The sequence below is a fragment of the Cicer arietinum genome, chromosome 6 (assembly GCF_000331145.2).
Source record: "Cicer arietinum cultivar CDC Frontier isolate Library 1 chromosome 6, Cicar.CDCFrontier_v2.0, whole genome shotgun sequence".
Lineage (NCBI taxonomy): Eukaryota > Viridiplantae > Streptophyta > Magnoliopsida > Fabales > Fabaceae > Cicer > Cicer arietinum.
The window spans coordinates 14,006,354-14,023,153 of NC_021165.2; the positions used below are offsets into that span (position 1 = coordinate 14,006,354).

A 16,800-nucleotide genomic window follows, 5' to 3' on the forward strand; every position below is an offset into this window, starting at 1 on the left:
AAAGAGTGTAGAGGGCATTATTTTATTCTTCACAGTAGTTTTGATGTCATGCAACTATTATTGTGTTTATTTAAAATGTAATAACACGCCATTATAGATGCTCTAAAGGCATTGCTTAACAATTTTTTGCTTAAATATATTTTCATAAGAAGTTGTATATTTGATAGACCGAGAATACAAATATTTATTACCTAGTTTTGAATTCTTAAATGATTTCAATCAGCATAAAAAATCTTAAATAATATCATTCGAAGATTTATTAGCAAGATAAAAAAGACACCAAAAACATATAGATACATTATAAAATTATAGATAAGTTAATTGACAATTTATGACTTACAATAAATAATTTATTTTAAATAAATTAGAAAATTTAATTTAAATATTTAAGTATAAAACAACGACTAAACTAACTTATAAGTAAAATAATATTAATAAAAAAAGTTAAATGTTTTAAATTTATTTTTAATCTCCATAAAAAAAATTAGATTGTGTAAATAAGTTGTTTTGAATTTATATTTTATAATTTTAATTTATTTACTTGTAAAAAATTATTTTATAAATTTTGTATACTTTTCCAAATATACCACATGTAAGAGGAATTTCTAAATACTTAGTTTTTTTTTTAAGAGGAGAGAATTAGTTATATGTTCAATAGATTTCCTAATAAAGACTAATACTATTAAATAGTAGTGAATACTTCATACTTTTTTCCCTACTAAAATACCTCATACTTATAATATAGTTTTAGCTAAAAAAATTAACAAAAACATTAGAGAAAAATACTACACCATAGAATTTTCCTTTTATAATATACTATTTTTTTTTTACAAACGGCAAATTAAAATAATTATAGACTATTTCAACAATGGGAGTATTTGACTTTGGATTTATCATATTTTCGCAAATGTTGACCGATGATTGTCTTACGTATATTTTTAATCAATTGGCAAGTGACCCTAGTGAGTAGAAATGTGTAATAAAATAATGTCAGATAAGTATTTTAATTCTGAGTCATTAATATTAAAAAGATACATTGGTAAATCAACAACTAAATTAAATTCATAAAGTTACATCAATTAACCCATTACAACATTTCATTTTATGTGACTCATATGTCCTCTTCTTTTCTTCATTAACATTTTTATGAAGGATGAGATAATTTTCTTAGCGCAAAGATTATTTTTGTATCAAATCAATAAAGTGGTTACACCTCAATGAATATGATGGAGAAAACAAAGGAAGAAGAAGGAGGACCACAATGAAGGTATTGAACAATGGAAACAACGGAAACGATGAACAACGAGCGATAAAAAAAATGAGTGAAGTTATCAGATGATATTTAATATTTCAAAAATATTTATAAAATATTTAATATTTAGGTTATCACATAATTACTAATTAGTGAAAGTGAAGTATATCTGCATTTTAATTGTTGGTAATAATTAGTTAAAACTTACAAAATTGTAAATTTACCAATTATTCATCCAAATAAATAATTGCCTCGTTTTGGTTGCGCGAGTGTCACACACGAAGAAGATGACGATGAGGGGCGTCAATATCCTACGAACCACACCTCTTTCTTCTTTCAATTTCAACACTAAACCCATTTCCTCAAATCACCTCACTTTTCTCTTCAACCCCCAATTCACCATTTCCATTCGTCATACCAAGCGCGGTTTCTGCAGTACAAGAATTGTGGCCATGGCTTCACCTGGTTCAGCCCAAAAATCGGATGAAGAATGGCGCGCCGTTCTCTCCCCTGAACAGTTTCGGATTCTCAGGCAAAAGGGAACTGAGTACGAATCTTACCTCTCAATTAATCAACCTTTCAATACTTTGTTACTTTCTTACTCTCTTTCTATTCTATGCATAGTTTAATTTAATGGAATAAAATTTATAAGTCTATAGATGAAATAACGCAGGCTGAGTTCATGTAAAATTGAATTCATCGTCACATCTTGTTGACAATTTTTAGGTTAATTTCGTGTAATTTAGATGATACACCATTAAACCCTATTGGCTTCATAAAGAGGGTATTTTTACCTTTCATCTTTGAACATGAAGATAAATTATGTATGAAAATCATGGTAACTGGTAAGTATTATTATGACTTAATGACATAGAGCCAACATTAGAGGACTTAAAGTTTGAGTTGGGTTTATGAGAAAAAGATTGATGGTTTGTGGCTTTGAGCTTTTGACTCATTTGTTTAAACTAGTCTTATATTTAAGCTCAAGTTTGTTTATTTAATTAAACAAATGAGTTTCGCCCAGCATTTAATGAATCAAGCACAAATAAGTTAAATCACAATTAGCTCAGCTCATTTACACCTATGACCAGCATCATGTTCTATGCAGGAAATCTTTGAATCTTGTTATAAACTTTGACTTAATTTTCTAAAGAAGAAGTTCATGAACAAATCTGGTTAAGTGGAGTATTGCAGTAAGAAAGGCTACAATACTATGTAAACAACTACTACTCATAAATGTGTCCAGTCTCATTTAAGTAGTGTGATCACAATAGAGAGAAGAGAAGCTGTGCATTCTCTTGAATTCTATGTGTTCCTTTAATCATCAGCGCAGTTGGTTTTGGCTGAAATTTTCCACATAGCAACTTGCCTCTTTGAATTCTGTAAAATTTGCAGAGAAATGTAGAGTAGAAAATTATGCAAGTAGAAGAATTGTAGTAAACTTCTAATCAGACAGAAATTATGGGTGATGTGGTGATTCTAAAATTTCCCATTAATTAAATGATAGATGTACCAAAACTTTTATGTCAACTTGAATGAATAACCAATAGTGATATATATAGTAATACTCAAAATGAGGATTTGCTTCTGTTTTTGGTATTATCAAGGTACCCTGGAACAGGAGAATATGACAAGTTATTTCAGGAGGGAGTCTACAGTTGTGCAGGTTGTGGGACTCCACTTTACAAGTCTACAACAAAATTCAATTCCGGTTGTGGTTGGCCAGCCTTTTTTGAGGGTCTTCCTGGAGCCATAAACCGCCATGTGAGTTTTGTTCTTATGCTGCTTTTTCTTCAGTATTTTTGCATATTACTAGAACTGTATCAACAATTTAAGTCTTATATAAACCTGATAAAATTGATGTCTGTCACCACCAGCCGGACCCCGATGGAAGGAGGATTGAAATAACATGTGCTGCTTGTGGAGGACATCTCGGTCATGTATTTAAAGGTGAAGGATTTCCAACACCCACTGACGAAAGGCATTGTGTCAATAGCATTTCACTGAAATTTAAACCAGCCGATTCTTAGTTTCTTACAATGAATTCGCTGTGTGGGTGAGATGCTCAAGATCCATAAAGGACTCTATACAGTACTGAAATTGTGACTGAGGCTTATAGACTGAGGGATACCTAAATTATGTAAAATAAAGGATGTTAACCAGCTGTTCATTATCTTCCTCCTCTCTTATATGGTTTGCACTTTAGTATGTTCACAAGTGCTTGTATTGTTTCCTGAGTCTGTGTTTTGGTATGAAAGTATTTTGATGCTATAAGAATTTAATTATGTTTGAACCTCTTCTTCATCTAAAATTTGATTTATTTTAGAATAAAGTAAAAAAAATATTTAAAAATGTAAAAATATGCGTTACAAATTTGCGTAACTTATTTTATTTCATACATGGAAAGAAACACATCTTGTATCATAAAAATGCATGGTTAATTGGAATTTAAATATAAGAATAATAATTGGAGAAAGTATACCGAGGAGCTTAAAAAAAGTTGTGATATTTCAAAAATAAATAGACGAGGATACTTAGATTGTGTTTGCTTAAGGTTCAAAAATTCATAAAAATCATTCCTAGAAATGTGTGCTTGAGTGTATCATTTTCTTTTGTTTTTGTTGAAAAAAGAGACGTGTAACATTTTTGTGTTTAATGAAGTAATATTAAACTAAAAAGATTTTTCAATATTTTTTATTCTACACACATCTTTCTTCACTTCTTATTCTCATATGGTCTTTATATCTAATAAGGTCTGATTATGTATTGTTGAAGCTATTACTTGAATTGATATTCTTTTGAATTACTATTTTAAATTAAAATTTATTAATTATTTGACTTTAATCACTTAATTATTTTTTACTTACAAAAAATATGTGTTACACGAGTGATACATCATTGATATTTTATATCTGTTTTGTTTAGATTTTAAATAAAAATTTAATTTTATTTATAAATGACAAATATTTATCTAATATTTTTTATATTTATCAATATGAAAATATTATTCTGTATTTTTTAATATTTTTCAATAATAAATATCTGTCCCATGGTTTTTTTATATATTAGTGGTAAATATTTGTTCGATAATTTTTATATTTATCACTGACTACATATTTTTTGTCTGTATTAAGAAAATTTATTTATTCAATATTTTGTTTATATTAATTAATGACAAAGACGTGTTCCAATTTTTTAAAAATATTTTTTATTGATAAATATTTATCTCGTAATTTTTATGTAAGTGGCAAATATATATACTATAATTTATATATATATCGCTGACAATATTTGTTCCATTAAATTTTTTATATTTATCACTTATAAATATTTGTCCCATATTTTTAATAGTCTTTGAAATTTGAAGAAAGATGAAAATAAAAAAATAAAAGATACAACAAATATTTATCATATTTGTCACTTATGTAAATTTTATTAAAATTACAATTTCTTTATATTTATCACTAATAAAAATTTGTCTCCTTTTTTTAATAGTTTTTAGAATTGGAAGAAAGAAGAAAAAAAAACAAAAAATATTTTATATGTAATTATGTATATTTATCACTTATGTAATTTTATTGGAACTATAATTTTTTTTTTAATGTAATTACATTGTTGTCCCGTAAATATATCGATTAGTGTTTTTACTTTAAAGATCAATTATGTAGATGACGATTATGTTTCAGTTGTACTTTTTTATTGCATTTTTATGTGCATGATTTTTGTTTACATAATTTCTTTTTTCAATTTATTTTGTCCATCTTTTTCAATGCTTATGTTGATCCTTGAATAGAACAAAAATACCAAATTTTGAATAAGCAATATTGTAATTTTCATATCACATGTATTTCTTATATTGAGAGTAGATTTTGAATTGAAAAGTTTAAAAACGTTTCTATATAAATATAAATATTTTATTATTTTTTTCATCTTATAATAAATAACTCAACAATTATAACAAATTAAAATATATGTATATAAACGAAAAGAAAAAAAAAATTTATTATATTACTTTTATCAATTATTGATATGTGTATTTTGAGTCTTTTACTTTGTTAAAACATTTGTTTTTCATTTTTTTAAATTTAAATGAGGTATTGTTTTAAATTGAGATTGAGAATAAAATATTGTTTTGTTTGCCACGTGGTTAATGAGGTATCTCTATCTGAGTGGAAAAATCTGAGAATTATTTGTGATCCACAAGCACCACATCGGTGACACGTTGCTGAGGTGGCATAAACGATGCAACGATTCACATACATATATTCATTCACGTAAGATTCCATAGCCATATCCAAATCACACTTTCGTTTTCTTCTATCTTTCACCTCTCTTCTTCCTACGCCTACGTGTATCTTTTTCCTCCTCCTTTTTTTGAGGTATCCACTCACACTTCTTCTAAGCTTCTATTTTTGTGTCTATTTTTATCTATCTCAACAAGAGGAACAACCAAATGCAAATGAACTTCCCCAAATTTGGTTTTGTTACTTTCTAAAGCTCTCCCACTATGTTCGAGTCCTTAGCTTATTGCCAAACCCTCAAGGTATATCAATTCTTTCTTATTATTAAACAAAACTTATTTATGAAGATAAATACAATTGGAAATTGAAGAAAACTGAATTAGTCTTATGCATATTTAAATTCTTATTTTGAGGGAATTTATTTTACTATTGTTGATTGCTTTTTCTGAATTTTTCTCTTCAGGGATATGACCCGTCCAAACAAAAGAGTCCCGGTTATTCTCGTTCTGTTTCACGAATTTGTAAAAGTTCTATGATTCACAAACAAGTGCCATTTCTATCACATTTATGTCATAATACTACTGCTGTATCAGATAAATTCAGTAGAAGAACGTCTCTGGATGTTCATTCGTTTTTCGGTTCAAAATTATCCTATTTCTCTAAGTTTAGGCCACTAAGGTGGGAGCGGTTGCAGACAAGTGTGTCATATGATGTTGCCAGTGCTGTTGAAGTCATCAATGATTTAGGATTGGATACTCTTACTTTCTTGGCTGTTACTGTCTTTATCGTGCCGTCGTTCAAGTTAATTAAAGCCAGTCCTGTAAGTTCTTGTTATTATCATAAACGTTATCATGTAATGCTCTTTATTAGTTTAGGTAAATTTATGTATTATTTTGACTAGTTCAAATGGATTAAGGCATTTTTTCTGATGATGTATGAAAAGTTCACTCTTTATTGCTTGATATATGTATGGTTTAAATAAATTTAATTGAATTGAATGGTTGTTGTTTTCAGATACTTGGTTTCTTTTGTGCTGGGGTGGTGCTCAATCAATTTGGTTTAATTAGGAACCTTGAAGATGTTAAAGTTTTGTCTGAATGGGGGATCCTTTTCTTGGTAAGATAAAATCTCATTAAGGTGCCACTGCTGCTACTCTTGTTTTTGTTGTTGTTTTTCAACAACAATAGTTTGTAACCCTCAAATGAAGCATTGAAACTGTGATATATGCAAACATATTTTAGCATGTTATTGCTCTATTCCATTAAAAACTTGATGGTCCTCACTGATGTCAATTTCCATCTGTGTTGTTTGCTTTTATTTTCTACATAGGCTCCAAATCTCAATTATTGACCCATTTTACTTTTATAAAATTTCAACAGTAAGTAACATTGCCTTAGAACTTAGAAGCAGCACTTTTGCTGTTATGCTTAAACACGTTCTGAAACAAGGTAGCAAACTCACATCAATATATGATTGGAGGATTTTGAAGAACTTCCTATAATTATCAAATATAAGTATGAATAACCTATATTCTTGTCATGGTGAGAACCTCGAGAATAATTCTGAAACAAATGGTATATAATTACTCTGAAGTAATTCTTATTTCTTTTCAGCTGTTTGAGATGGGTCTAGAACTATCACTAGCACGTCTGAAAGCTCTTGCAAAATATGCCTTTGGAATGGGATTGACTCAGGTATGATGCTTTGGCAGTGACAATGAGCATATAAAGGGAATTTCTTAAGCGACTTCACTCAATTTACTTGTTGTTTACATAGATGTTTGCTATAGATTGATTATATTTAGTCATTCATTTTTTATATTAAATTACATTTAGATCTTTCTTGTCCTTATTTTAACTATTAAACACTTTTGAAGGTGTTACTATCTACTTTAGCATTCACTGCTTTTGAGCTTCCACCAAATGGGGCTGTTGGAACAAAAATTTTGGAATTCCTTTTCCACTCAAGGTCTGATCTGGTGAGATATATATCTATATCTTCTTTTTGAGGCAATATATATCTAACAATTTTTTGTTTCTGGTTTGTATTTTTTTCATTATTGTAAGCTACATTCATTAACAGAACATACACATGCAGATACAGACACTTCAAATAAGAAATTTCTTGTTTTTGTGTAAGCAAATTTAGGGGAATGAAATACAGTTCTGTTGTTGATTTTCTTGTCTTCTTGAGATATAGCTGTTTTGGTGGTTCTACAAATTTGATGGTTCAACTCAAATGTTCATGCTCTGTCTCCACCTAAATGGATTTTGTATAAGGATAATAATTCTTAAAAACCAACTGTAAACCTACACCTGACAGCTCTTTCAAGATGACTGTTTGATAACATAGATAATTAATTAAGCTTTATATGTAAATGTGTAGTGTCGAGACTACTAGAAGAGGCTTCTTTTTTCAATGTAATTTATTTTTAGATCATATTTATAGGTGAACATCAGAAGTGTCGATGAAGCTGTAGTGATTGGTGCTGCTCTCTCTCTGTCTTCTTCTGCATTTGTTCTACAGGTATTTGTGATTTTGAATGTATTTGAAATTGAAAATAAGCAAGGCAGTTCCTGCACTTTGTTAGTACAAAAGATGTGATGTTGATGTATCTACCTTGTGATGTATGTATAGTAATTCTACAGTTGTACAGTTGTTTTTCCAGCCCTGTTCTTTCATATGCTATTTCTCCGTGTTATCTGAAAGAAATTACGGTGGAAATAATGTTATAAGTCTGTTTTACACTAGTGGTTTTTAGGCATTCGGCTTGCATGAAACCATTGTGATGTCTGACACTTAATATGGACAATGTAACTTATGAAGCGAATATATACTTGTAGCTTCTTGCAGAGAAAGGCGAGCTTCCTACAAGGCTTGGTTCAGCAACTCTTGGGATACTTCTTTTGCAGGTATTTGTCTTATACTCTTGCTTGGTTACACTGTCTTCATCCTCCAAGTATGTAGTTTTTTTTTTTATCTAAAAAAGAAGGTTCAAAATCATTGATATTTTAGGTTACCTTTTGATATCTTCTGATATACCCTACAAGTTTGACAAGTATGGCGTTGGTAAACAAAAGCTTTGGTTTGATTAACTTTGTTCTTTTATCTACTGTTTGTTATCTCCAGGACATAGCTGTTGTCCCTCTTTTGGTCATACTTCCAGTACTTGAGAGCCAGGTGAGCTGTAAACTGCAAATAATATTAATATGTACCTCACACTTTCTATTTTTTAATTTAATAACACCTTGACTTTTTGGTTGCTTCTATGTAAACTGGGAGTTAACAGTTTTAGGTCTAGTAGAGCTTTTTATTGTTGGAGCATAGATTAGTTACTACCAGTTTTATGGAGACTGGAGTCAGTCTCTCATACTTAAGTTTAACAAGTTGGTTATGATTATCGTCTATGGTCTAGACTAAAGGGTCACAGAATATGTATTACACTAATAGTATATAGGCCTACCTGTTCAAGCTATATTTAGATTAGTATATGGGCGGGTCTTATATATACAGTACTTGTAAATGGTAATATACTTGAACTAATCCCAATTATAATACAATAGTTGGAAGCCTAATAAAGTCGGTCTATCTTCGTTCTTAAAAATCATCTCTTTTTCTATCTCTATTTTTATGGTAACAATATAATGTCAATTTTATAATCATCGGTGCATTGTTATATACAAAACTGTTCACAGGCATCCACCTAACAGCTTAAACTGAGTTGTTCTTTTACATGGTGTCTGAGACTCTATGACTAAGTGGTCTTAGGACAGGTGGTCCATGGCATGTATAAAGGATAGAAACTTACACCCTAAGTAAATATAAAATCTCTATCTTGAACTCTTAGCTTGCAAAAAATTATGTATTTAGATTTTGTCTTCGTACCTATCTAGCATAAGTTTCTCCAAATATATGTCTGCGTGTATGTGTGAGTTTGTGCACGCACATTGCACACCATGTTACATCATTTTGCTCTTTTTGTTCTTTTTCACTTTCTACATATAAATGGTATTTTTTTTTACTTTTAATATCAAAAGGTATGATTTTGAGGTCATCTGCATAAGTTTCTCCAAATATATGTTTGCATGTATGTGTGAGTTTGTGCATGCATATTGCACACCATGTTACATCATTGTTCTCTTTTTGTTCATTTTCACTTTCTACATTTAACTGGTATTTTTTTTTCACTTTTAATATCAAAAGGTATGATTTTGAGGTCATCTGACTCCAATTTCCATTGAAAGTTGCCCTTTTTGCATTTTTTCACTTGCTGTAATTTTGAGGCTAACAGTTATTGTACTTTGCTGGAGTATTATATTTCCTATGATTAACTAAATTGGTTATTTTTTAATGTCAAATTTATCAAGTTATGTGTTGATTGTTCATCCTGTGCTATTTTATTTATTTTTCTAGAATATGACTGAGGGAAGTATTTGGCCCATGCTTGCTCAAGAAAGTTTGAAGGCATTAGGTGGATTGGGTCTGCTTTCTTTTGGAGCAAAGTATATTCTCAGGAGAGTTTTTGAGGTTTGTATGGAATATATTTTCCAAAGGAATTTATCCAACTAAAAAAGTGCTTCCAAAACAAAATCATTTTTGATTCGTTCTAGTTAGTAAACTGTTGGTGAAATTCAGGTTGTTGCAGATACAAGAAGTTCAGAGGCTTTTGTTGCTCTTTGCTTGCTGACTATTGCTGGGACTTCACTACTCACACAGAAATTGGGCTTCAGTGATACGGTTCAATATTTTCCAATACATTGGGTTTTATTTTTGGGTTGACTAAGGGGCTGTTTGGGAGGAGTATTTTGGAGGGCCAAGTCTATATTTTAAAATATATTCGAGATTTTAAAAACGTCAAAAGAACCACATGATATATGATCATATAACATTTCAATCACACTTCTTTTATTCTTAGAAACATTTTATAGTTTTGTTTAATTACGAAAAGAAAAACAAGTCCCCCCTCCAAAATCTCCCTCCCAAATAGACCCTAAGTGATGATGGAAAATCATTAAATTGAATACCCACTTGACAATTGTATGTAATGTCACAATGCAGCTTGGAGCATTTTTAGCTGGGGCAATCTTAGCAGAGACAAATTTCAGAACCCAGATTGAAGCTGACATAAGACCATTTAGAGGCTTGCTGCTCGGGTTATTTTTTCTAACTACAGGGACTTCAATTGACATGCAGGTAAATATGATTATCATTTTTTATATATATGACGTAGTTATGTTGTCTTTTTCTTTCTTTGCAGTGTTGGTTATTAATTGGACTGTTATATCTATGCATATATACAGTCTTAGTTATAAACTAGATATTATAGAGGCACAAGATCATTTGTGATTTAGTGATTGTTTTGATTGTTAAACACATTTTCGTTGCTATGGTGTCAAATGCTATGGCGTTAAACACATGTTTAGTGTGGCTCAAGATTTTGATCACCTATGATATACCATTCCAGTAAATCACAAAAAACTGAAAGTGTATTTTTTTTGGATACTCACACACCCTTTTCATGTTATTCTTTTTAAAAAATGTGCTGGAATGGCATCTAGCCTAACTCAACCCCGGAAAATACCTCAAGAGGCAAGGATTATCCAAGCTTTGAAAGGACTGTTTTGGACATATTCTAATTGATGTGAGATTTCAACGCACCCCTCTCACCCAAGATTGGGCATCTAAATCATGGACTAGAGCAGGTGGTCCAATAACAACATCTGCTCATGCCAAGGATTAGAATTTAGGCGTATAGAGCGTCGGTAATATAGATGGTCTGATAACAACTTTAGGGTATACTCTGATAGCATGCATTGAGGAACATGTCTTACCAGTTTGCATTTCACACGAAATTATGAAATATACCCACCCTTCCTGCATATCAAATTACACCTGTCAGTCTGTTTCCCTCTGTATATTTATTGTTATTATTTTTGGTGCAGGTTCTCTTGCGAGAGTGGCCAAATGTACTTGCGCTCTTGGGAGGTTTAATTGCTATCAAGACATTGATCATAACTGCGATTGGTCCTCGTGTTGGCCTTACTTTACAAGAAAGTGTAAGAATAGGATTGCTTCTATCCCAAGGAGGAGAGTTTGGATTTGTAGTATTCTCTTTGGCGAATAGGTAACCAAATTTTAACCTATCACATTGATGATGTTTGAGTGAGAATATTGGGTTTGTTCTTAGTTGTAAAAATTTGTGTTTTTTGTAAACAGCCTTGGGGTGCTTCCACTTGAGCTCAACAAGCTGCTCATAATTGTTGTCGTATTGTCAATGGCATTAACCCCATTTCTGAATGAAGCTGGAAGAAGGGCTGCTAGCTTTATTGAAGAAAATTATGATGCTGAGAATGTATGCCATTTTGTGTCGAAAAGTTATAATTTTGGAAGTTTTGTGCACACACACGACATGCATACAAGGATTGTGGGAATGTCTGTAGCCATGGCGGATTACTGGTGTATTATTTGAAATGAAAGTCCAACATAAGAAAAATAACTAAGAATACAATCACAACATAGTTCACGTGCTGTATTATTAGTAGGTCGTATAAGCACAAGTTTTACCGTTACTGGATTTTATGCAACAACTTCTTTTCACTTGTAATTATTTTATTAACTTAAAAGAGATGTTAAAAATATGTGGCATTTTTATAACTGTTTCTTCAAGAGATATATGTGGGAGTCTAATGCTATGTGATTTCATTGTAACTGCAAGTGATATTGGCTGAGTACTACGTTATTTGCAGAAACAGAAAGATTCTGAGATGGTTAACTTCAATGTTAATGAACCTGTTGTTGTCCTTGGATTTGGACAAATGGGCCAGGTAGATTGATCAATACATTGCAAAACCTGTCATTTATGCTTCCCATTTCTAAATTTTGACCTTTTTCTTCATTATATAAAGGTCCTTGCGAATTTGCTGTCCAACCCATTGGCTTCAGAAGGAGATAGTGATACAATAGGATGGCCCTATGTGGCATTTGATATTGACCCCAGGGTTGTACAGGTTAGTAGATTTGAGCATTGTGCATGGCTATTACAATGTGTGCTAATATTTGCATAAAACTTCTTCCTTTTTCTTTTCCCTAAAATTCTTGAGTAGAAATATGCTGTTTAGAATATCCCAAATATGGTATTGAGGAGTTTAATTTCAAGACATCCTCTTTGATGCTTTACTACTCAGAAGATGCTTGGTATATGAAGATAAGCTTCTTTTAATGCACAAATTATCTATTTATATTTGCACCCGATTCACAAATTTCTCTTAAAAAACTAAATTTCACAAACCTTGTAAATGGTATGAGATATACACTTAGAAGTGCCAATTGAGAGTTGAGTTATCAATAATTCATCATCTCTATGTTCTTATCTTTTACTTTGTTTTATCAAAATACTGAAAGCTTTCTTTGATAACATGTCTTAGCCTTCATATTGGAATCTATTTTTTCCATCATTCGTTTAATTTTTCTCCCATCATTAACAGGCAGCTAGAAAACTTGGTTTTCCGATTCTCTATGGAGATGGATCACGTCCAGCTGTTCTTCAATCTGCCGGTATCTCTTCTCCAAAAGCTATCATGGTTATGCTCACTGGAAAGCAGAAGTCCATTGAAGCTGTTCAAAGGCTACGATTGGCTTTTCCTGCAGTAATAATCTCTTCACAGCCTCTCCATTTCATATCACAACTTATCATGTGTTAGAGCATGTATAAACGCAAGAGGGTGAATTTAGTGGCTTTTTCCTAATGAAAAGAAACCATGAGAATATGGTGACTAGATTTTTTTCAATTTGTTTATAAAATGAATAGCTGTAGACCCTAATATTTATCTCATGAAGCTTAAAAATAAAAGATCATTGTGTTTGATCGGAAATCTCTTGTATATACTACCAATTTTTCGTACACTATTAAAAACAGAAGAACCTGTTCCTCTTAGGTCAAATATGTGAAGTTGATTGCTATTTTTGTTTTCACTGTTCGATGTTTTATCTTTCAGTATTTCTGTTATCATCTCTTGTTTTAATTGCTTACTTTATGATGAAATTCCTAAGGTTCCAATATATGCCAGAGCTCGAGATTTAAAACATCTTTTAGATCTGAAGAAAGCAGGTGCAACGGATGCCACTTTGGAAAATGCAGAGGTATTGTCAATAATTTATTTCCTTCTCTTGATGGTTGGAGCATGTAACAACCACTGTTCATAATTTCAGTGGAAACTGCAGCTCAATATTAAGTTTATTCTTACAGACTAGCTTACAACTGGGTTCTAAGCTGCTGAAAGGCCTCGGGATGATGTCTGATGATGTAGCATTTTTGAGTCAGCTTGTTAGAGATTCCATGGAGCTACAAGCTGAAGGTGCAATCAGCCAACCAGAATATCGTGAATCAAATATTATGGAACCATTGCAGGTACTTCAAAATGATGATTTGGCTTCGGGTAAATGCTCATGATTTTTGTGTGTGTGAGAGGGAGAGCTGATATGCAGATTTATCTTAATTTAATAGCATTTCTAATTGACAAGTTGGAGAAAAGTTTATTTTATGCAGCCTAATCTTACATTTCCAAGAGGTCGTTTCTATAACTTCTAGTCTCACTGTCTCACAAAGCAACAACTGCAACCATTCTGTTAAAACACCTCTTCTACCCAATATGTAGTAGCATTATAAAAAATGTTTGGTTGGGTAAACCTTGACATGATAAGTTTTACATTTTGGGGATTCCAGAAATGTCATTTACCTCCTTTATGTTCGACATGGCTTGTTATTGACTTTTCGAGGAAATGAAAACTTTCTTTTGGGAACATATTTCAAGATAACATTCTCATTTCATGCACTAATTCTCCACTTTTAAATATATTCTCTGTAATGATATGGATGGAATTGCTATAATAACTTGTATAAGAAGAAACTGATGTGTTTACGTTGTAAGGTGAGAGTTGCTGACATGAAGGAGGCACGCATTCCGGTGGCAACTGTTTCACCAAAATATGAATTATCAGCACAGAACCAGAAAGATCAAGCTTCATTGGGTATAATTCAGAATGAAGCAGATCCTGAAGAACAAGATTATGAACTAAATCCAGCTGTTAAATTAGAAGGAAACGGGGTTTCATATGGCAAACAAGATATTCAAGAAAGCTCAATGGTTGGATCACAAGATGCTTTACAGCAAAATCTTCTGGACCCGTCAATCCCTTCCCATACTTCCATGGATGAACCCTGACAATGTAGGTAGGGCTTCTTCCCATTAATTTTGCGCCTCTAACCCTGTAAGTTTAGAAAGATTAAGTTCACAATCCACTTTTATTGCAGAGCTAACAGTATATATATAGGAAACATTGTAGCAAAGTATCATTCAAATTGAGATGCTCATTTCAATTCTTTGAAAAACCATAAAATGTATAGTGACATTATGTGATGAAAATATTTTATATTTTGTGCGCGCCTACTTCAGCATGTTATAAGCTTTGGAGATTTGAATATGGCCACTTAACAATTCTTATAAGAACAAGCGCTCTTAGGAATATTAATAAAAAAATTCACACTACTATTAACATGGTTCCCTTGTCTTTAAAAACTTCAAATTCACACTACTATAAACATGGTTCCCTTGTCTTTTTCAATAATTTTTATTTTAGTGTAAAACTTCAATAGTGACATAATTTTTATTTTAGTGTAAAACTTCAATAGTGACATAATTTTTATTTTTGACTGAATTAACTAACTATTAATTTATTTTTATTATAATAAATGTAAAGTAAAAAAATAACAATTTATGAATATATACAATATTAATTATTGGAAACAATTAAGAAAAAGTAATTATTATTTTATATTTATTTTAAAATAATTTTTCTTTTGCACATATGACAATTATTGGAGGAAGAGTAACATACTTAACATTTGTTAATAAAAAAAAAACATGTGAGTATTTACTGTTCAGTATTTTTTGTCAAGAATATGAAAATTTTAGTCTGTACCCCTTCTTTATTTCTATATCTCAAAAAGTAAAAAAAATATTAAAATATCTTCGTGTATATAAAAAAGAATTATTTCTTCATTTAACATTTCTAGAATAGAAATAAGAGGCAAAAAAAATATCTGAAAAACTTCTTTTAAATTTTCCGGTACACAACTTCCACTCCAGAAAACTTGAAATAAATTTTTCGGTACATCATTTTCGAAAATCTACTTTGAAGTTTTTCAGAACTACTGGAAAACTTATTTCAATTTTTCTGGGAAATTACCACTGCCGCCAAACTTCAACGTAATATTTCCAGAAGCCATCGGAAAACTTCATTCACATGTTTTTTGGTAGTTGTTTGATTTTTTAAAATTAATTTTTTTGTTTTAATTTTTTTTTATTATATTAGTATTTATTTAATTTTAACTAATTTATGGATCTTGTTAAGAAAATGATTCGTCTGAGTGACAGCATCGCGTAGAATGCCACAATTTATGATTTATTAATTATTAATTATGCTGTATTAATTATTAATTATTATGGTGTATTAATAATGTATTAATTATTAATTATTTATGGTATATTATTATTTAAAAATATTTATGTGTGTTAATTATTGAATGGTGTATTATCATTTATAGAAATAATAAAATTAAAAAAAATTAAAAAATAGTGTGTACCGAAAATCTTTCTAAGAAAGTTTTCCAGAAACACCTTCTATACCAGAAATCTTTTGAATGAAGTTTTCCAGAAATAAGATATATACCAAAAATCTTTTTTGTGGTTTTGGAAAAGATGAAATGATAAAAAAAAAAAAAAACTTTAAATTAATAAAAGTATAATTGACATTTTCAAAAAATTATGAGAGTATAAGTATAAAAATGAAAATACATGGCAAATTTTTCTGAGAATATTTGCAATATTTGAGCATGATGTTAAAAAAAAAGTTTCAAGATTTGAGTCTCATATGTGAGTTGTGGTCTATCATAAGATTTTATTTAAGTCTTAATATGATATTTATGAGAGTATGTTGACTTATTTAAAATTTTATTTTATATTAATATATTTAAATAAGTAATGATACATATATATATTTAAATAGACTAATCAATTAATATATCAATAAAATAAATTCTATTTAATAAATATCTTTTTAGATATTTTCTTTTGATTTTTTATAAATTCCTTTTATGAATATAATCAATTTGAGGCACAATAAACACAATGTAGATAATATAGATATTTAATTGATTCCTTAGATAATAAAAATATTGTTATATCTATGTTTTATTTAAATTTTTTGTTGAACTATTATCTTAAATTTAAAATTAGGATTCAAATTTTA

General features: G+C 30.2%; 2 protein-coding genes across 3 annotated transcripts; both read left to right on the top strand.

The window, feature by feature from the left end:
- Positions 1-1,483: 1,483 nt before the first annotated feature.
- LOC101494294 (peptide methionine sulfoxide reductase B5-like) lies at positions 1,484-3,545 on the top strand. Its single transcript, XM_004504821.4, has 3 exons — positions 1,484-1,799; positions 2,860-3,016; positions 3,130-3,545. The coding sequence occupies exons 1-3, from the start codon at positions 1,540-1,542 to the stop codon at positions 3,280-3,282; spliced, it is 570 nt and encodes a 189-aa protein (XP_004504878.1). The 5' UTR covers positions 1,484-1,539; the 3' UTR covers positions 3,283-3,545.
- A 1,988-nt stretch (positions 3,546-5,533) lies between these two features.
- On the top strand, positions 5,534-14,939 carry LOC101494603 (K(+) efflux antiporter 3, chloroplastic). 2 transcript variants are annotated; one of them, XM_012716996.3, is made up of 19 exons: positions 5,534-5,795; positions 5,957-6,313; positions 6,508-6,609; positions 7,107-7,187; positions 7,370-7,471; positions 7,942-8,019; positions 8,337-8,405; positions 8,623-8,673; positions 9,907-10,020; positions 10,129-10,230; positions 10,552-10,686; positions 11,436-11,617; positions 11,710-11,845; positions 12,246-12,317; positions 12,399-12,500; positions 12,978-13,139; positions 13,543-13,632; positions 13,739-13,900; positions 14,421-14,939. In XM_012716996.3, exons 1-19 carry the CDS (start codon positions 5,760-5,762, stop codon positions 14,712-14,714), a joined length of 2,427 nt encoding a protein of 808 aa, XP_012572450.1. In that variant the 5' UTR covers positions 5,534-5,759; the 3' UTR covers positions 14,715-14,939. The 2 variants fall into 2 exon arrangements, with proteins under 2 accessions (XP_012572450.1, XP_004504879.1); XM_004504822.4 differs by having other exon boundaries at positions 5,535-5,795; positions 12,240-12,317.
- The last annotated feature ends 1,861 nt before the right edge of the window (positions 14,940-16,800 follow it).